The following is a 21,285-nucleotide window of genomic DNA, read 5'->3' as shown; positions in this document are numbered from 1 at the left end:
TTATTGCAAGCGTAATGATTTGAAAAATATGTTTTAGTTTGGGAATTCTGGAGGCCCACTGGTTAACTTGGATGGAGAAGTTATCGGTATTAATTCCATGAAAGTCACAGCTGGTATTTCATTTGCAATACCTATTGATTATGCCAAGGAGTTTTTGAAGAAAAGCGAGGAAAGAAAGAAAGCAGGTTTGTTATTTCTGTAATTGAGTTCTTTTTCCAATTTTTCACAGAAGAATATCAACAATAATTTGGCAAATCATTTAAAAACCTATAATATTTATAAATCCATGAAAAACTAGGGTACTCTGGTTGAGGCAGTATGAAATTCCAAGTAGGAAAGCTGTTAAAAGCAAAATCAGTTGAGGTATATTTTTTTAAGGATTGTGCAATACACAGCATTAAATTATAGAAAAGTAGGATCTAATGTGCTTTGACATCCAAAAGGTGCACAAGAAGTGTGGCAGATGCATTTCATCTGACCGTGAAGTAAACTTCAATTTTTCTGCTAGCCTATGTGTCTGTCGCTCACAAAACAAGCCATTTGCAGGAGATATCTGATCTTTGGTAAGGAGAAAAATATCCTATAAGGCAAGGTTACTGAGCTTCTCTTACACCGAGATGAAGAGGGCACTTAAAACATATGTCTGTAAGCCATGCGGCTCAGCAATGAACCATCATATTCAGGATACACTTCCAACTATGCAAAACACAAAAACTAACCAACTACACTGATGAGCCAAAACAATATTACCACTGCACACTGTGAGGTTGAATGTCTCCTGATGGTGTGGGGAGCATGTGTCGCAATATGGGAAGAATGAAAGTGGAAAAGAGATTAATGAGCAGTCATTATAGTGAAGATATAGGCGGCCCGGAAGCAGAAATCCACCGATATAGGCAGTTTTGACAAAGGGCACATTGTTGTGGCACTGCGGCTGGAAACGAAAATCTCTGAAACAGCGAAGCTCATCACCTGCAGACATACCTGTTGTGAGCACCTATGGAAATTGGCTGAAGAATGGTGAAATAGCGAGTAGGCCTTAATGTACTGGACGATCACGTCTCATCACAAAACATAGAGGTAGGATTATCCCCCACTGTGTAAACAACATGGACAGTGCTGTGTGGCAGATCTGATGGCAGAGTACAATGCTGGTGCTGGCACAAGTGTTTCAAAGCACACTTTTCTCAGGCCATTGTTGAACATGGAGCTCCACATCACAGGATCCTTACATGTTCCTGTGTTGACTGAATGACATCTGCATTTGTGATTGCAGTTGGCACAGCATCACTGATTTTTCACTGTGGATCAATAGAAACGTGTCGAATGGACCGCATTTCGTGTCACACCAGATTGATGGTTGGGTGCTTACACGCCAACATACAGGTGAATGACTGCATGGAACATGCACCCCATCACAAATGTAAACCGGCGAGCACATAATTGTGCTGTGGGGTACACCGAGTTGGTCTCCTATGGGATCTGTTGTGGGAATCAAAGGCATCATGACAGCAGTGAGCTATGCGAACATTATTTATTGCAGACCACCTGCACTGTTTCATGCTTGAAGTCTCCCCCTATGATGATGACATCTTTCAGCAGGATAACTGTCTGTGTTGCAAGGTCAGAGTCATGCTGCAGTGGTTTGAAGGGCATTATAGTAAACTCGCATTGATGTCTTGGCCAGCAAATGTACCTGATCTGTGCCCATTGGAACACGTGTCGGGGTGCCACCTGTGTGCCCGTAAATCACCATACCGTGATTTGCAGGAATTACTTGACCTGTGCATATACATGTGGTACTATATACTTCCGGACTCCTATCAAGGACTTGTAGAATCCTTGCCAAGCAGAATCTGTGCGTGCTGTGTTTGAAAAGTGGAACAACATGCTATTATAATGTTTTGGCTCATCGATGTATGTGCACAATTGTATCAATGGGGATATGATAAGAAATACATAAATTATTGCTGTTAATGCAGTATCACTAATATCGCCATAGAAAAGTAGAACATGGCATCAGTAACATTAACAATCAAGAAAATTTTCTCGAAGCCATCAGATTATGCATTCTGGGCCATGTCTTTATGTATCGGATGAAAACGTTCTACTAGAGATTCATGCTGTAGAGGAAGATGGCTGATTTCAGGTTGCATGTGTAAACAGGGAAGACCCTGATGTACAGTTCTTCAGGAGAAACATTTATAGTTTTTGATGCCCCTTTGCTAATGGATAACATCCTCCACAGAAAGGACAAACTGGGGGAGACCAAGTGAGATTTTTTTTATTTTATGTATTTATTTATTTAATATATATTTTTTTACACATCAGGTTCCATAGGACCAAATTGAGGGGCAAATATCCAAGGTAAGGTCATCGAATGTGTCAATATATTAAATTACAACATAAAAGTAATAACAGATAAAATAAAATGTTTATGAACCAAAAAAAGACAAGTCATAAGTTTATGTAAACACAATCAACAATACCACACAAGATTCAGCTTAATTTTTCAAGAAAATCCTCGACAGAACGGAAGGAGTGACTCATGAGGAAACTCTTCAGGTTTTGATTTGAAACCGTGTGGATTACTGCTAAGATTTTTGAATTCTTGTGGTAGCTTATTGAAAATGGATGCAGCAGTATACCCCACATCTTTCTGTGCAAGAGTCTGGGAAGTGCAATCCAAATGTAGATTGGATTTCTGCTTAGTATTAATTGAGTGAAAGTTGTTAATTCTTGGGAATAAGCTGATATTGTTAACAAGAAACGAGTATAGAATATATACATTGAGAGACCAATGACAGAGTACCCTCTTGTCGAAGAGGTTCTTGTCGTCATCTTCAGTCCAGAGGCTAGTTTGATGGAGCTCTCCATGTTACTCTATCCTATGCAAGCCTCTTCATCTCTAAATAACTACTGCAACTTATATCCTTCTGAATCTGCTTAGTGTATTTATTTCTTGGTCTCCCTCTACGATTTTTACCCTCTTTGCTTCCCTCCAATACTAAATTGGTGATCCATTGATGCCTCAGAACGTGTCCTCTAGTCAAGTTGTGCCACAAATTCCTCTTCTCCCCAGTTGTATTCAATACCTCCTCATTAGTTATGCGATCTATCCTTCTAATCTTCAGCATACTCCTGTAGCCCCACATTTCGAAAGCTTCTACTCTCTTTTTGCCTACACTGTTTATCATCTTTGTTTCACTTCCATATATGGCTACACTCCTTACAAATACTTTCCTGAAAGATTTCCGAACACTTAAATCTGTACTTGATGCTGACAAATTTCTCTTCTTTAGAAACACTTTCCTTGCCATAGCTGTTCTACATTTTACATCCTCTCTACTTCCGACAGTTATTTTGTTCCCCAAATAGCAAAACTCATCTACTATTTAAAGTGTCCCCTTTCCTAATCTAATTCCCTCAGAATCACCTGATATAATTTGACTGCATTCCATTATTGTCATTTTGCTTTTGTTGTTGTTCATATTATATCCTCCTATCAAGACAAAGTTTTTTCTTCTCCATCGATTTTAATTCCTACCTCAAATTTTTCCTTTGTGTCCTTTACTGCTTGCTCAGTGTACAGATTGTGTCTCACTCCCTTCTCAACCTCTGCTTCCCTTTCATGCCCCTCAACTCCTATAACTGCCATCTGGTTTCTGTACACATTGTAAACAGCCCTTCGTTCCCTATGTTTAACACCTGCCACCTTTAGAGTTTGAAAGAGACTACTCCAGTTAACATTGCCAAAAGCTTTCTCTAAGCCTACAAGTGCTATAAATGTAGGCTTGCTTTCCTTAACCTATCTTCTAAGATAAGTCCTAGGGTCAGTATTGCCTCATGTGTTCCAACATTTCTCTGGAATCCAAGCTGATCTTCCCTGACATTGGCTCCTACCAGTTTTACCATTCGTTTGTAGAGAATTGGTGTTAGTTTTTTGCAACCATGAATTATTAAACTGATAGTTCGGTAATTTTCACACCTGTCAGCACGTGCTTTCTATGAGATTGGAAGTATTATATTGAAGTCTGAAAGTATTTCACTTGTCTCATACATCTTGTTCACCAGAGGAAGAATTTTGTCATGGCTGGTTCTCCCAAGGCTATCAGTAGTTCTAATGGAATTTTGTCTACTCCTGGGTTCTTGTGTCGACTTAGGTCTTTCAGTGCTATTCTTCATGCTGTCTCATATCTCCCATTTCCTCTTCATCTGCATCCTCTTCCATTTCTATAATTTTGCCCTCAAGTAGCTCACCTGTACAGACCCTCTGTATACTTTCTGCTTTCCCTTCTTTGCTTGGGATTGGTTTTCCATCTGACCTCTTGATATTCATACGGGTGGTTATATTTTTTCCAAAGGTCTCTTCAATTTTCCTGTAGGCAGTATCTATCTTACTCCTAGTGATATATGATTCTCCATACTTATATTTGTCCTATAGCCATCCCTGCTTAGCCCTTGTGCACTTCCTGTTGATCACATTTTTGAGACATTTGTATTCCTTTTGCCTGCTTCATTTACTGCGTTTTTATATTTTCTCCTTTCATCAGTTAAATACAATAGCTCTTCTGTTAGCCAAGGATTTTTACTGGCCTCCGTCCTTTTATCTACTTTATCCTCTGCTGCCTTCCCCTGTTCTTGTCAACCATTCATTAATGTTCTCTCCGAAACTCTCTACAACCTCTGGCTCTTTCACTTTTTCCAGGTCCCATGTCCTTAAATTCCTACCCTTTTGCAATTTCTTCAGTTTTAATCTACAGTTCATAACCAATAGATTGTGGCCAGAGCCCACATCTGGCCCTGGAAATGTCTTACAATTTAAAACTTGGTTCCTAAATCTCTGTCTGACCATTATATAATCTATCTGAATCCTTCCCGTGTCTCCAGGCCTCTTCCACGTATATAACCTACTTTCATGATTCTTAAACCAAGTGTTAGCTATGATTAAGATATGCTCTGTGCAAAATTCTACTAGGTGGCTTCCTCTTTCTTTCCTTAACTCCAGTCTGTATTCATTTACTACTTTTCCTTCTCTTCCTTTTCCTACTATCAAATTCCAGTCCTCTATGACTATTATATTTTTGTGTCCCTTTACTGTCTAAATAATTTATTTTATTGCATCCTACATTTCTTCAATCTCTTCATCTGCGGAGCTAGTTGGCATATAAACTTGCTCTACTGTGGCAGGTGTGGGTTGCGTGTCTATCTTGGTTACAATGATGAGTTCACTATGCTGTTCATAGTAGCTTATCTGTGTTCCTATTTTTTTATTCCTTATTAAACCTACTCCTGCATTATCCCCATTTGACTTTGTAGTTATAACCTGGTATTCACCTGTCCAAAAGTCTTGTTCCTCCTGCCACCGAACTTCACTAATTCCCACTATATCTAACTTTAAGCTATTCATTTCCCCTTTTAAATTTTCTAACCTACCTGCCCGATTAAGAGAGCTGACATTCCACACTCCGATCCATAGAACGCCAGTTTTCTTTCTCCTGATAACGACATCCTCTTGAGTAGTCCCCGCCCAGAGATCCGAATGGGGGACTATTTTACCTCCGGAATATTTTACCCTAGAGGATGCCATCATCATTTAACCACACAGTAAAGCTGCATGTCCTTGGGAAAAATTACAACTGTAGTTTACCCATGATGTCAGCTGTTCGCAGTACCAGCATAGCAAGGCCGTTTGGGTCAATGTTACAAGGCCAGATCAGTAAATCATCCAGACTGTTTCCACTGCAACTACTGAAAAGGCTGCTGCCCCTCTTCAGGAACCACACATTTGTCTAGCCTGTCAGCAGATACCCCTCCATTGTGATCGCACGTATGATACATGATACAGCTATCTGTATCGCTGAGGTACGTAAGCCTCCCCACCAACAGCAAAGTCCGTGGTTGGGGGGAGGGGGGGGGGACTATACGTCATAAGTGAATGAAAATAAGCAAAGTAGACTAATTTTTGTATTGAACTATCACTTACTTCAGATACCATTTGAATAGTAAAAAATGGCAGCATTTAAGTCTTTGAACAAGATCCTGAACGTGGGCTTTCCACAACAGTTTACTATCTATCTGAACACCCAGAAATTAGAACTGTTATATTTCACTAATCATATGCCTATTCTGTGAAATTAAAATGTTGGATTTTGTTGAATTATATGTTGTTGTTGTTGTTGTCTTCAGTCCTGAGACTGGTTTGATGCAGCTCTCCATGCTACTCTATCCTGTGCAAGCTGCTTCATCTCCCAGTACCTACTGCAACCTACATCCTTCTGAATCTGCTTGGTGTACTCATCTCTCGGTCTCCCTCTACGATTTTTACCCTCCACGCTGCCCTCCAATGCTAAATTTGTGATCCCTTGATGCCTCAAAACATGTCCTACCAACCGATCCCTTCTTCTAGTCAAGTTGTGCCACAAACTTCTCTTCTCCCCAATCCTATTCAATACCTCCTCATTAGTTACGTGATCTATCCACCTTATCTTCAGTATTCTTCTGTAGCACCACATTTCGAAAGCTTCTATTCTCTTCTTGTCCAAACTAGTTATCGTCCATGTTTCACTTCCATACATGGCTACACTCCAAACAAATACTTTCAGAAACGACTTCCTGATACATAAATCTATATTCGATGTTAACAAATTTCTCTTCTTCAGAAACGCTTTCCTTGCCATTGCCAGTCTACATTTTATATCCTCTCTACTTCGACCATCATCAGTTATTTTACTTCCTAAATAGCAAAACTCCTTTACTACTTTAAGTGCCTCATTTCCTAATCTAATTCCCTCAGCATCACCCGATTTAATTTGACTACATTCCATTATCCTCGTTTTGCTTTTGTTAATGTTCATCTTATATCCTCCTTTCAAGACACTGTCCATTCCGTTCAACTGCTCTTCCAAGTCCTTTGCCGTCTCTGACAGAATTACAATGTCATCGGCGAACCTCAAAGTTTTTACTTCGTCTCCATGAATTTTAATACCTACTCCAAATTTTTCTTTTGTTTCCTTTACTGCTTGCTCAATATACAGATTGAATAACATCGGGGAGAGGCTACAACCCTGTCTCACTCCTTTCCCAACCACTGCTTCCCTTTCATGCCCCTCGACTCTTATTACTGCCATCTGGTTTCTGTACAAATTATAAATAGCCTTTCGCTCCCTGTATTTTACCCCTGCCACCTTTAGAATTTGAAAAAGAGTATTCCAGTCAACATTGTCAAAAGCTTTCTCTAAGTCTACAAATGCTAGAAACGTAGGTTTGCCTTTTCTTAATCTTTCTTCTAAGATAAGTCGTAAGGTCAGTATTGCCTCACGTGTTCCAATATTTCTACGGAATCCAAACTGATCTTCCCCGAGGTCTGCATCTATCAGTTTTTCCATTCGTCTGTAAAGAATTCGCGTTAGTATTTTGCAGCCGTGGCTTATTAAACTTATAGTTCGGTAATTTTCACATCTGTCAGCACCTGCTTTCTTTGGGATTGGAATTATTATATTCTTCTTGAAGTCTGAGGGTATTTCGCCTGTCTCATACATCTTGCTCACCAGCTGGTAGAGTTTTGTCATTACTGGCTCTCCCAAGGCCGTCAGTAGTTCTAATGGAATGTTGTCTACTCCGGGGGCCTTGTTTCGACTCAGGTCTTTCAGTGCTCTGTCAAACTCTTCACGCAGTATCGTATCTCCCATTTCGTCTTCATCTACATCCTCTTCTATTTCCATAATATTGTCCTCAAGTACATCGCTCTTGTATAAACCTTCTATATACTCCTTCCACCTTTTTGCCTTCCCTTCTTTGCTTAGAACTGGGCTGCCATCTGAGCTCTTGATATTCAGACACATGGTTCTCTTCTCTCCAAAGGTCTCTTTAATTTTCCTGTAGGCAATATCTATCTTACCCCTAGTGAGATAAGCTTCTACATCCTTACATTTGTCCTCTAGCCATCCCTGTTTAGCCATTTTGCACTTCCTGTCGATCTCATTTTTGAGACGTTTGTATTCCTTTTTGCCTGCTTCATTTACTGCATTTTTATATTTTCTCCTTTCATCAATTAAATTCAATATTTCTTCTGTTACCCAAGGATTTCTAGCAGCCCTCGTCTTTGTACCTACTTTATCCTCTGCTGCCTTCACTACTACATCCCTCAGAGCTACCCATTCTTCTTCTACTGTATTTCTTTCCCCTATTCCTGTCAATTGTTCCCTTATGCTCTCTCTGAAACTCTGTACAACCTCTGGTTCTTTCAGTTTATCCAGGTCCCATCTCCTTAATTTCCCACATTTTTGCAGTTTCTTCAGTTTTAATCTACAGGTCATAACCAATAGATTGTGGTCAGAGTCCACATCTGCCCCTGGAAATGTCTTACAACTTAAAACCTGGTTCCTAAATCTCTGTCTTACCATTATATAATCTATCTGATACCTTTTAGTATCTCCAGGGTTCTTCCACGTATACAACCTTCTTTCGTGATTCTTAAACCAAGTGTTAGCTATGATTAAGTTGTGCTCTGTGCAAAATTCTACTAGGCGGCTTCCTCTTTCATTTCTTAGCCCCAATCCATATTCACCTACTATGTTTCCTTCTCTCCCTTTTCCTACACTCGAATTCCAGTCACCCATTACTATTAAATTTTCGTCTCCCTTCACTATCTGAATAATTTCTTTTATTTCATCGTACATTTCTTCAATTTCTTCATCATCTGCAGAGCTAGTTGGCATATAAACTTGTACTACTGTAGTAGGTGTGGGCTTCGTATCTATCTTGGCCACAATAATGCGTTCACTATGCTGTTTGTAGTAGCTTACCCGCATTCCTATTTTCCTATTCATTATTAAACCTACTCCTGCATTACCCCTATTTGATTTTGTGTTTATAACCCTGTAGTCACCTGACCAGAAGTCTTGTTCCTCCTGCCACCGAACTTCACTAATTCCCACTATATCTAACTTTAACCTATCCATTTCCCTTTTTAAATTTTCTAACCTACTTGCCCGATTAAGGGATCTGACATTCCACGCTCCGATCCGTAGAACGCCAGTTTTCTTTCTCCTGATAACGACATCCTCCTGAGTAGTCCCCGCCCGGAGATCCGAATGGGGGACTATTTTACCTCCGGAATATTTTACCCAAGAGGATGCCATCATCATTTAATCATACAGTAAAGCTGCATGTCCTCGGGAAAAATTACGGCTGTAGTTTCCCCTTGCTTTCAGCCGTTCGCAGTACCAGCACAGCAAAGCCGTTTTGGTTAATGTTGCAAGGCCAGATCAGTCAATCATCCAGACTGTTGCCCCTGCAACTACTGAAAAGGCTGCTGCCCCTCTTCAGGAACCACACGTTTGTCTGGCCTCTCAACAGATACCCCTCCGTTGTGGTTGCACCTACGGTACGGCCATCTGTATCGCTGAGGCACGCAAGCCTCCCCACCAACGGCAAGGTCCATGGTTCATGGGGGGAGGGAATTATATGTTAGGAACTGTAAAAACTAAGTCTTAATGTGATTTAGCATTAGTTTCTTTTCTACAAGCCATGAACTTATGTCTTGAACTGCACGATTTGAAACAGTGTCAATGTTGCACAGATTACCACCAAGCAAGTGTCATCAGCAAACAGAACTATTTTAGAATCACCTGTAATGATAGAGGGCTTGTAAGGAACAGGAGTGGGCCCAACACTGATCCCTGGGGCACCTCCCATTTAACCGTGCCCCCACTCAGACCCCACATCACAACCGTTTTTAACACTGCAGAGAATTACCTTTTGCTGTCTGTTATGAACCAGTTGGGAACTACTCCCCTTATTCCATAATGGTCCAACTTTTGGAGCAATATTTTGTTATCAACACAATCAAATTCCTTAGTTAAATCAAAAAAGATGGCTAGTGTTCAAAACCATTTGTTTCGTCCATCCAGTACCTCACAGAGAAAAGAGAACTGTATATTTGATAGCAAATTATATGAAATAAAATGATCACTTATCCTTACATACACAGCCTTTTCAATAAGTTTAGCAGACACTGATGGCATAGTAACAGGTCTAGAATTGTCTACATTATCCCTTTCTGTTTTATAAAGTGACTTTACTACTGAGTACTTTAATCATTCAGGAAACTGACCATTTTTAAAGGGAAAATTACAAATTTGGCTAAGTACAGGGCTAACATGTGCAGCTCAGTACTTTAATATTCTGCTAGGTACTCCATCATATCCATGAGATTCCTTAGTTTTCAGTGATATAATTATTGACCCACTCTCCCCCTAGTCAGTATCACAGAGTAGTATTTCAGACATCAGTCACTGAAAGGGATTTTATATCTACATCTACATGATTACTCTGCAATTCACATTGAAATGCTTGACAGAGTTCATCCAACCACAATCATACTACCTCTCTACCATTCCACTCCCGAACAGCGCGCGGGAAAAACGAACACCTAAACCTTTCTGTTCGAGCTCTGATTTCTCTTATTTTATTTTGATGATCATTCCTATCTATGTAGGTTGGGCTCAACAAAATATTTTCGCATTCGGAAGAGAAAGTTGGTGACTGAAATTTCGTAAATAGATATCGCCGCGACGAAAAACGTCTTTGCTTTAATGACTTCCATCCCAACTCGTGTATCATATCTGCCACACTCTCTCCCCTATTACATGATAATACAAAACGAGCTGCCCTTTTTTGCACCCTTTCAATGTCCTCCGTCAATCCCACCTGGTAAGGATCCCACACCGCGCAGCAATATTCTAACAGAGGACGAACGAGTGTAGTGTAAGCTGTCTCTTTAGTGGACTTGTTGCATCTTCTAAGTGTCCTGCCAATGAAACGCAACCTTTGGCTCACCTTCCCCACGATATTATCTATGTGGTCTTTCCAACTGAAGTTGTTTGTAATTTTAACACCCAGGTACTTAGTTGAATTGACAGCCTTGAGAATTGTACTATTTATCGAGTAATCAAATTCCAAGAGAGTTATATGATTTCCTGTAGATACTAAGTTTTTATTTAATCACCAGCTATGTTCAGCTCTATTGTGACTACTTGTAACATTTTGATATAATTCCCACTTTGTTCTATATAATATCCTTATCCCACTAGCCAGCCATCCAGGGTGCCGTTTATTGCAAGTGCCCTGTTTAGAACATTCTAATGGAAAGCAACTTTCAGAGAGCATGAGAAATCTGTTAAGGAAAGCATTAGGTTTTTCATTATGTTATCAGCACTAAAAACATCCTGCCAGTTTTATTCCTTAACGAGGTTCAAAAAAAAACTCACTATTGCTATTGGATTAGCTTTTCTACACAACTTGTAATTAAATATAAATTTTGTTTGAGTACAAAAATTTGTTAGTGTTAAAATTTGTGCATCATGGTCTGAAAGGCCATTCATCCTTTTACTAACAGAATACGCATGTAGTGATAAAGAATGAATAAAAACATTGTCTGTGGTTGTGCTACTGTTCCTCTGCACCCTGGTTGGAAAAGAAAAACACAATCTGCATCAGTTCATATGAATTTAGTTGGTCTTCCAACAACCTCTTTCTTGCACAATCCCATACTATATTAATATTGAACTCACCACATGTAACTAATTTTTGGTACTTCCTATAAAATGAACCAGAACTCTCTCTAGCTTGAACAGAAATGCTGTGAAGTCACAGTTGGGGGACCTGTAAATAACAACAATTAGACATTTAGTTTCACTAAATTAAACTGCCCTTGCACAACATTGAAATACCTGTTCAGTACAGTGTCGTGATACATCTACGGACTCAAATGGAATACTGTTTGTACTCTGCAAAGAACTCCTTAAAAAACAGCCAGCTAATCTGTATCTTGGTAAAGGAAGCCTCTGAATTTTTAAATTATTTAAGATGTGCTCCAATGTACTAATAATGTCAAAATCAACATATACCTGACCTCCTTTGGAGATGGTTCCTTTGTTAAAGGGACTCCCTCTAAGCAGGGATACCCATCAACTGACTTCAGTCTGAAAAAGGTGCAGTTCTTAACACAAACAACTACAGGAATTTTTCGATGAGTAATCCCACCACCATCCACTACACTGCCGGCTTCCGTTCCCATACTTATTGAGGTGCAGGCCGTACCTATAGAACTCAGTCTTTTGATAGACTCAGTTGGCACCACTGCAATGTGAGCCATGCCCTCCGCCATCAGTGCCTTCTTCAGCCCCATGTTAATGGCCTAACATCTGCATTAGGATGAGGCCAATCATGACGCTGAAACAGTTGCATGAAGTGCACATTAGTGCCACCAGTTTGAGTAGCTATCTTCACCAGGTCACCACCTTCATCATACTCCCCGTCCCTATCAAGACTGTTCCCAGCTCTAACCGTAATCACCATCTGATCCTCTTTCGTAAAATTCCCACATAACTCCCTTATGTTAACCATGCACTAGGCTTCACAATGCTGGTGACTGTTACTCACTCCCCAAAAACTTACTGCAACTGGTAGGCCACACCTCTTCTTTGCGAACTACCTTCTGTTAGAATTTGCAACTGGCTTAGGCTCCCTAACTGCTGAGGCTGCTGCATGTTTCCTATACCTACAGCTGCAAGAGATGATGGAGTGGTTAAGGCACCAGCCTCATAAATAAGAGGAACGTGGTTCAATTCATTAACTGTCATCCAGGTTGACGATTTCTCCAGCAACAAAGTATCCAGCCCACAGTCGTAAGGTCAACTATGAAGACAGAGTGCCACTGGTAAAATGGCTACAGACAACTGTGCAGTTTCTTTGGCAGTTGGGCCATAATGTTGTCGATTCATGAGAGCAAGACCTAGTTCCCATCATGAATGATATGAATTATGACACTAAGATATCAGACATAACTCTTCATTAGGTTTAGAAAAACAGACAATTACAACTTGCACAGCATGGCTGCTGTCTTCTCCAGGCACTAAGGTCTGACTCGGACCTCTGTCTTCTCTGCTGGTGAGTATCAATCTATCCTAATATATATTGTTATTAGTCCTTCCTTCCTTTGTTCAGGTTTTTGAATGGTTTCTTTAATAGCACAACTGTATGGAGCACTGTTTGAAGGGTTGTAGGGAGAGACAGAGGTGCACAGTTACTGCTGTAAAGTAAAATGGAAATCTATAGATCAGCACAAATGACACAAGACAGACATTCGTGAGGTATTTTGCCATAGTTACATGCCACTGACTTGATCGAAAGATGAGCTTCAGTTTGAGGAACAATGAAGCATACAACAGCCACTACTTCATGTAGTAGATGAAATTTAGTTGGTGTTCACACTCCATCTGATCTCAATTGGACCAATGCAGAATTTTGGGAAAAAGAAGTGCACAAATTTTCGATGCCCATTTTCATTTTGATTAACTTCTTGTGATGTGGTTCAGGGTTATGTAGAAGTTTCTAAAAAAATCATATTCACCATTGACTTTAGACAGCATTTATTTTCAGAGTTGCAGTATACCACTTGATATCTGTGTTACGGCCTAAACTGCGTTTGTGAAAATAAATGCTTTCAACAGTCATTGGTGAATGACATACAGTACTTTAAAAAATATTTTAACTTTATTTGGCTTACAGAAACATCTCATGAAAGGTTACTGTTTTTATTTTCCTTCTTAATTCTGGGAAGAACATTATCGTAATATTACCTTCACCAGCTGCATATGAAGGGCATTGGAGCATATTGTCAACAGCCTTCTTTTTTAGATCTGAGAATTCAGTCAGCTCTTGTGTGGTTTTCATTGGGAATTCCGAAGATACTGCTTCACCACAGATAATTTGATCCTGTTGCCAGCAGCTACACAACAACCTAACAGGCTCCGTGTTTGAGCCAAGGGAATGATCTACTCGAAGAATGCATAAATATGTTGAAACAAGCTAAATATAGAGCTCCAGTTCTAACAGTGCATGGAGCAAAGTGGACTGGGAAATGAGAAATTCACAGGTAACTGGGAGCAGACTGTATTGTGGACACTTGTGAGTTACTGTCAGCAAAATAGATACAGAATTCACTGCAGTATAGAAACGTGACATAACTTCTGTGACATGTCAATAGCACCTGATGACGGCAATTATCTACATCTACATTCTACATTTATACTCCGCAAACCACCCAACGGTGTGTGGCGGAGGGCACTTTACGCGCCACTGTCATTACCTCCCTTTTCTGTTCCACTCGCGTATGGTTCGTGGGAAGAACGACTACCGGAAAGCCTCCATGCGCGCTCGAATCTCTCTAATATTACATTCGTGATCTCCGCAGGAGGTATAAGTAGGGGGAAGCAATATATTCGATACCTCATCCAGAAACGCACCCTCTCGAAACCTGGCGAGCAAGCTACACCGCGATGCAGAGCGCCTCTCTGCAGGGTATGCCACTTGAGTTTGCTAAACATCTCCGTAACGCTATCACGGTTACCAAATAACACTGTGACGAAATGCGCTGCTCTTCTTTGGATCTTCTCTATCTCCTCCGTCAACCTGACATGGTACGGATCCCACACTGATGAGCAATACTCAAGTATAGGTCGAATAAGTGTTTTGTAAGCCACCTTCTTTGTTGATGGACTACATTTTCTAAGGACTCTCCCTATGAATCTCAACCTGGTACCCGTCTTACCAACAATAAATTTTATATGATCATTTCACTTCAAATTGTTCGGCACGCATACTCCCAGATATTTTACAGAAGTAATTGCTACCAGTGTTTGTTCCACTATCATATAATCATACAATAAAGGATCCTTCTTTATATGTATTCACAGTACATTACATTTGTCTATGTTAAGGGTCAGTTGCCACTCTCTGCACCAAGTGCCTATCCACTGCAGATCTTCCTGCGTTTCGCTACTATTTTCTAATGCTACAACTTGTCTGTATACTACAGCTTCATCCGCGAAAAGCCGCATGGAACTTCCGACACTATCTACTAGGTCATATAGTGAAAAGCAATGGTCCCATAACACTCCCCTGTGGCATGCCAGAGGTTACTTTAACATCTGTAGACGTCTCTCCATTGATAACATGCTGCGTTCTGTTTGCTAAACTCTTCAATCCATTCTGATATTCCGTAGGCTCTTACTTTAACAGGCGACAGTGTGGAACTGTATTGAATGCATTCCGGAAGTCAAGGAAAATAGCATCTACCTGGAAACCTGTATCTAATATTTTCTGGGTCTCATGAACAAATAAAGCGAGTTGGGTCTCACACGATCACTGTTTCCGGAATCCATGTTGATTCCTACAAGGTAGATTCTGGGTCTCCAAAAACGACATGATACTCGAGCAAGAAACATGTTCTAAAATTCTACAACAGATCGACGTCAGAGATATAGGTCTATAGTTTTGCGCATCTGCTCAATGACCCTTCTTGAAGACTGGGACTACCTGTGCTATTTTCCAATCATTTGGAACCTTCCGTTCCTCTAGAGACTTGCAGTACACGGCTGTTAGAAGGGGGGAAAGTTCTTTCGCGTACTCTATGTAGGAACGAATTGGTATCCTGTCGGGTCCAGTGGACTTTCCTCTGTTGAGTTATTCCAGTTGCTTTTCTATTCCTTGGACACTTATTTCTATGTCAGCCATTTTTTCGTTTGTGCGAGGATTTAGAGAAGGAAATGCAGTGCGGTCTTCCTCTGTGAAACAGCTTTGGAAAAACTTCCTAGGATTTTCTGTCAAATCAGTACATATAATTTTTCTTTCGAATTCACTGAACGCTTCACGCATAGCCCTCCTTACACTAACTTTGACATCGTTTAGCTTCTGTTTGTCCGAGAGGTTTTGGCTGCGTTTAAACTTGGAGTGAAGCTCTCTTTGCTTTCACAGTAGTTTCCTAACTTTGTTGTTGAACCACGATGGGTTTTTCCCGTCCCTCAGTTTTACTCTGCACGTACCTGTCTAAAACGAATTTTACGGTTGCCTTGAACTTTTTCCATAAACACTCAACATTGTCAGTGTCAAAACAGAAATTTTCATTTTGATCCCTTAGGTAGTCTGAAATCTGCCTTCTATTACTCTTGCTAAACAGATAAACCTTCCTCTCTTTTTTTATATTCCTATTAACTTCCATATTCAGGGATGCTGCAACGGCCTTATGATCACTGATTCCTTGTTCTGCGCTTACAGAGTCGAAAAGTTCAGGTCTGTTTATCAGTGGGTCGAAGATGTTATCTCGACAAGTCGGTCCTCTGTTTAATTGCTCGAGGTAATTTTTGGATAGTGCACTCAATATAATGTCACTCAATGCTCTGTCCCTACCACGCGTCCTAAACATCTGAGTGTCCCAGTCTATATCTGGTAAATTGAAATCACCTAAGACTATAATATCCTGAGAAAATTGATGTGAAATGTATTCCAAAGTTTCTGTTAGTTGTTCTGCCACTAATGCTGCTGAGTCGGGAGGTCGGTAAAAGGAGCCAATTATTAACCTAGCTCGGTTGTTGAGTGTAACCTCCACCCATAATATTTCACAAGAACTATCCACTTCTACTTCACTACAGGATAAACTACTACCAACAGCGACAAACACGCCATCACCGGTTGCATGCAATCTATCCTTTCTAATCACCGTCTGTGCCTTTGTAAAAATTTCGGCTGAATTTATCTCTGGCTTCTGCCAGCTTTCTGTACCTATAATGATTTCAGCTTCGGTTCTTTCTATCAACGTTTGAAGTTCCTGTACTTTACCAATGCAGCTGCGACAGTTTACACCCTGTTGTGCTTTAGTTTTGTAATTTTATAACCCCCTTCCTCCCCAGAAAGATAAGGGAGGTAGAGATAGACAAAGACAGGGTAGAGGAGATGGACTGAGAAAGGGGCTGGAGAAGGAGATGGACAGAGAGTAGGGCTGGTGGAGGGAGTGGACAGAGACAGAGAGAGGGGGGGGGGGGGTAGGAGATGTGGACAGAGAGAGGGGAGAAGAGTAGATGTATGCAATACATGTGCAAAATACTTAATTTAGTACATTTTCTTCTTTGTTTTTGTTTCTGTCTATTTTGGGGCATTTTTAAACCTACAGAAATTGTAAGACCAGCTCTAATCATTATTCTCTATGTAACCTTAATTTTTGTAATTGCATTTGCAAAAGATGGACAGTGTACTTTTGTATCTATTTTTGTTTCTATTTGCTTCTCAGTGTTGCTACATAATTTGTGTCACCATATTAAATGCCATTTCTCTTTATTTGTTGCTTCAGTTAGTCCTTATTTTAATTGTACATGTGCATTTCATAATGAGACTTTTACATTCCAGGGGCACCTACAGGACTATCAACAAAGCGACGTTATATGGGCATAACAATGCTCACACTAACTCCAGATATTATATATGAACTTCAAAGCAGAAATCGTCCAATTCCACCTGATGTGACACATGGTGTACTTGTATGGAAGGTGGTGGTTGGATCACCTGCTTACAGGTTGGTAACTAAATTCATAACTATTATTATTGTTTTTAATGAGTCATGGGAAGATAATACGGCATAAAAAGTGATCCACATACATTGTCAGTAGCTTGCAGGAGTTGCTACTAATACATTCTCAATGATAAAATTTGTTTATAAGTGGCTTCCGCTTTCTGTCAGTGACCTAATCTTATTTAATTATTTGTTTCTGAAGTGAAGTGATTGCAATTTTAAATCACAGAAGTTGTAAATTATGAGACTCTGCTGTTATTAATGTCTTCCCAATTTTTTTAACTTCTCTCTTCCATTACCCTCACGAGTCTGAGTAAATGGATAAATGGTAAATACGAAACCAGAATTTTAATTTAGATTTCAAAACAAATGAAAATTGTGGTTATCTATTATTCTGCTAATAGCTACTCCTGCTCACTTCAATGAGTCACATCTGTATTTTTTCTTGTGTCATACTAATATATAACACAAATTTAGACTGCTTGTGCACTAAGTAAGTCAACTCATTGTGAGCTATACAATAGCCATAATGAATAAAATCACTAAAATGTAACTACCATCAAATAAAGTGGAGATGCCGAGTCACTGATGGGCCCAACAGAAAGACTGTCAAACAAAGATTTTGGCCAAACAGGCTTTCATCCACACACACACACACGGCCTTGGATGCCAGAAACTGTGATCATGTGTGTGCGAGTTGCGTTTGCATGAATGTGTGTGCCTGTATTGTCTAATTCTGGTGAAGGTCTGTTTGGCCAAAAGCTTTGACAGTCCTTTTGTTGGGTTTATGTGCTATATGAGGAGTAGCAAATAACCTTTTCATAATTTTGTCATTATTCCATCCTTGATTTCACCATCAATGCTTTCTCACTCAGACTTGGTTGGAGGGGGAAGACTGCAGGCAATATGGTGAAATTGTGTGATAGGTTGTCGTACATTAGCACAGTGCTTAGTACTTTTTGTGTTAAATCATGAAACATTTGATCAGTGGCAATGTCTCTTTTTCATCGTCGAGGCATTCTTGCATTTACTTTTGGCTGCATGAATATAAAATTTTAGCTTAGAAATAATTTCACTGATCCAGCATATGGTTCAACAAGGGAGTGTAAGTTTTAAGAAATTACCTCTTAAGTTTTCATCCTTTGAATGTTTCCAACAAGACAATAAATGATTTCTGGAAGACCAAACAATGTCCTGAAATGACTGAAGAACTGTACCAGCCACTGACAAATCGGAATTAGCTACAGCCAGAGTTTGCTCTTAAATCTAAATTGACTAAGCTCTCACCCCGACCCACTGCCCCATCTCCTCAAAGTGATTATTTTGGTGTTGAAAAGTCTCAGAATTTTATGTGCTGTTAAGTGACACTGAGGCCCGATTGGTGTGAGTAGCAGTCATGGCTGGTGATACAGAAGAGGTTTAGGGTGATAATTGCCCCCCCCCCCCAGAAGCTGGTAAGTGTTAGTGAAGATGTTATTGTGTGGCTTGTGGAAGTGTTCAGGGATGTGGCAGAGACAGGGTGGTGAGCTGCTAGGTGGGTTTGGGAGAGGGGGGGGGGGGAGGGAAATAAAGCAGGAAAGGGAAAAGGACTGTCACATGTGCACTGGGTGGACAAGAGGAATGTGTGGGGAAACAGTGGGAACAAGGAAGGGCGAAGAGACAATACTGTGGCCATTGGGGAGGGGGGGGGGGGGGGGGGCACGGGAATGAAGTACTTGTTGCAGAGAGTGTTTCTAAATACACAGTTAAAAAAGGGTTATTTTGGTGGGAAAGATCTGGATGTGCTTGGCAACTAGGTGGTCCTGTTGCCTCAAGCCCAGAATTTTGTGCTAACCATTCATGTGAACAGACAGTTTGTTATTTGTTATGCCTATGTAGAATGCTGCACTTCCAGACTGTAGCACCCAGAACTGGATGGCCACCCCAGCCAGCTGAGTGAGAACTAAGGTTTTGTCTTTGTCCAGTGACGATATTCTAAATTTGGAATACTTATTTAATATAAGTAAACTATGAGTTGGTTGATAAAGCTGTTATAAAATTAGCAGATTTTGATTATTAAATCTCTCTGGATAAATTTTCACTGTTGTGGATGTTAATGAAACTGAATAGTTTTACACTCCATAAGTTTTTTGTACTTTCAGTGTACTATCTCAGTCTTCTTTTATGTTGACAGTGGTGGTCTGATGCCTGGCGATATAGTAACATACATCAACAACGTTCCTGTTTCTTCGGCAACAAATATTTACCAAGCACTGGAAACTTGTACTCGATTGGAAATGATTGTTGTGCGTGGATTTCAGAAATTTAAGGTCACAGTTATACCTGAAGATCCCTGATACAGAGGAATAAGGTATTCTAAGCCATGTGTGTTATGTATTTGATGCCAGTTGAAAAGTGAAATGAAAACTTCAGATAAAGTAATTTATTGTTTGTACAAAATACACATGCTTATATTTTACCAAGAATAAAAGATATTTGTTGGTATGTAAGAATGTTTCTTTGTCCTGTTTATTTTAGCTAGTAATATACCCCATATGTCAAACCATGACAAAGGTTATTATGTATACCTTGCCAGCTGACCAAAACACATACTCCTCACTCAAACAACAGAAAATTCAGGATGGAATGAAAGGGAAATTGCCACTCACCATACAGCAGAGATACTGTCGCATATAGGTGTGACAAAAAGATGGTCACAAATAAATATTTCAGCCAGTAAGGCCTTCGTCAAAAATAGATGACGGACACACCCACTCCTACGAACGGAACTCACACACACGACTACAGTCTCAGGCAACTGAAGCCACCAGTTGCCTGAGACTGCAGTCGTGTGTGTGTGTGTGTGTGTGTGTGTGTGCGTGTGTGTGTGTGTGATGTCCGTTGACTATTTTTTGACAAGGACCTTACTGGCCGAAAGCTTTATTCGTGACAGTCTTTTTGTTGTGCCTAACTGCGACTCAGCATCTCCGCTATATGGTGAGGGGCAAATTTCCTTTTCATAATATTGTTATAATCCTCACTCACTTCTTTAAAGAAATATTTTCTTTAGTACAATAGGGTAGCTAGAGTCTATTTCAGCAAAATCCTCCAGGTTATTGGCTGATATTGCAAGCATTCATCAGTGTGCCAGAATGAGAAACATCCCCCAGGCTGTGGCTAAGCCATGTCTCCGCAGTATCCTTTCTTTCAGGAGTGCTAGTTCTGCATGGTTCTCAGAAGAGCTTCTGTAAAGTTTGGAAGGTAGGAGAAGGATACTGGCAGAAGTAAGGATGTGAGTACCGGGCGTGAGTCGTGCTTCGGTAGCTCAGTTGGTAGAGCACTTGCCCGCGAAAGGCAAAGGTCCCGAGTTCGAGTCTCGGTCGGGCACACAGTTTTAATCTGCCAGGAAGATTCATCGGTGTGGTTACTTGTGGCTTGTGGTTGTTGCTTTATATTTACATTTGAAAATGGGTGGGGTTTTGGGGCATCTCCTCCCCCCTCTCTCTCCCTCCTCTCTCCCCCCTCTCTAACCCCCTCTCTCCCCCCCTCTCCCCTCCCTCCACCCTCTCCCCCCTCTCTCCCCCCTCTCCACCCCTCTACCACTCTCTCCCCCCCTCTCTCCCCCCTCTCCCCCTCAGATCTCTCCTCCCCCTCAGATCTCTCCTCCCCCTCAGATCTCTCCTCCCTCTCCTTTCGCGCCGCCCCCCTCTGTCTCCGCCCCCTCTCTCTCCCCGCCCCCTCTCTCTCTCCGCCCCCCTCTCTCTCTCCGCCCCCCTCTCTCTCCGCCCCCCTCTCTCTCTCCGCCCCCTCTCTCTCTCCGCCCCCCTCTCTCTCTCCGCCCCCCTCTCTCTCTCCGCCCCCCTCTCTCTCTCCGACCCCCTCTCTCTCTCCGACCC

General features: G+C 40.8%; 1 protein-coding gene across 1 annotated transcript in view; it reads left to right on the top strand.

The window, feature by feature from the left end:
* Window positions 1-19,902, top strand: part of LOC126282288 (serine protease HTRA2, mitochondrial) — a gene marked incomplete at its 5' end in the record, with an annotated part of 50,345 nt that extends 30,443 nt beyond the window's left edge. Inside the window, 3 exons of the mRNA XM_049981940.1 lie at window positions 38-185; window positions 17,248-17,413; window positions 19,584-19,902. Of these exons, the coding sequence (XP_049837897.1) occupies window positions 38-185; window positions 17,248-17,413; window positions 19,584-19,746 (477 nt within the window). The remainder of the gene's footprint in view (window positions 1-37; window positions 186-17,247; window positions 17,414-19,583) is intronic.
* Window positions 19,903-21,285: the final 1,383 nt, after the last annotated feature.

Source organism: Schistocerca gregaria, chromosome 7 (assembly GCF_023897955.1).
Source record: "Schistocerca gregaria isolate iqSchGreg1 chromosome 7, iqSchGreg1.2, whole genome shotgun sequence".
NCBI lineage: Eukaryota > Metazoa > Arthropoda > Insecta > Orthoptera > Acrididae > Schistocerca > Schistocerca gregaria.
The sequence above is the reverse complement of the archived record's forward strand: the minus strand, read 5'-3'. Positions and strand labels throughout refer to the sequence as shown.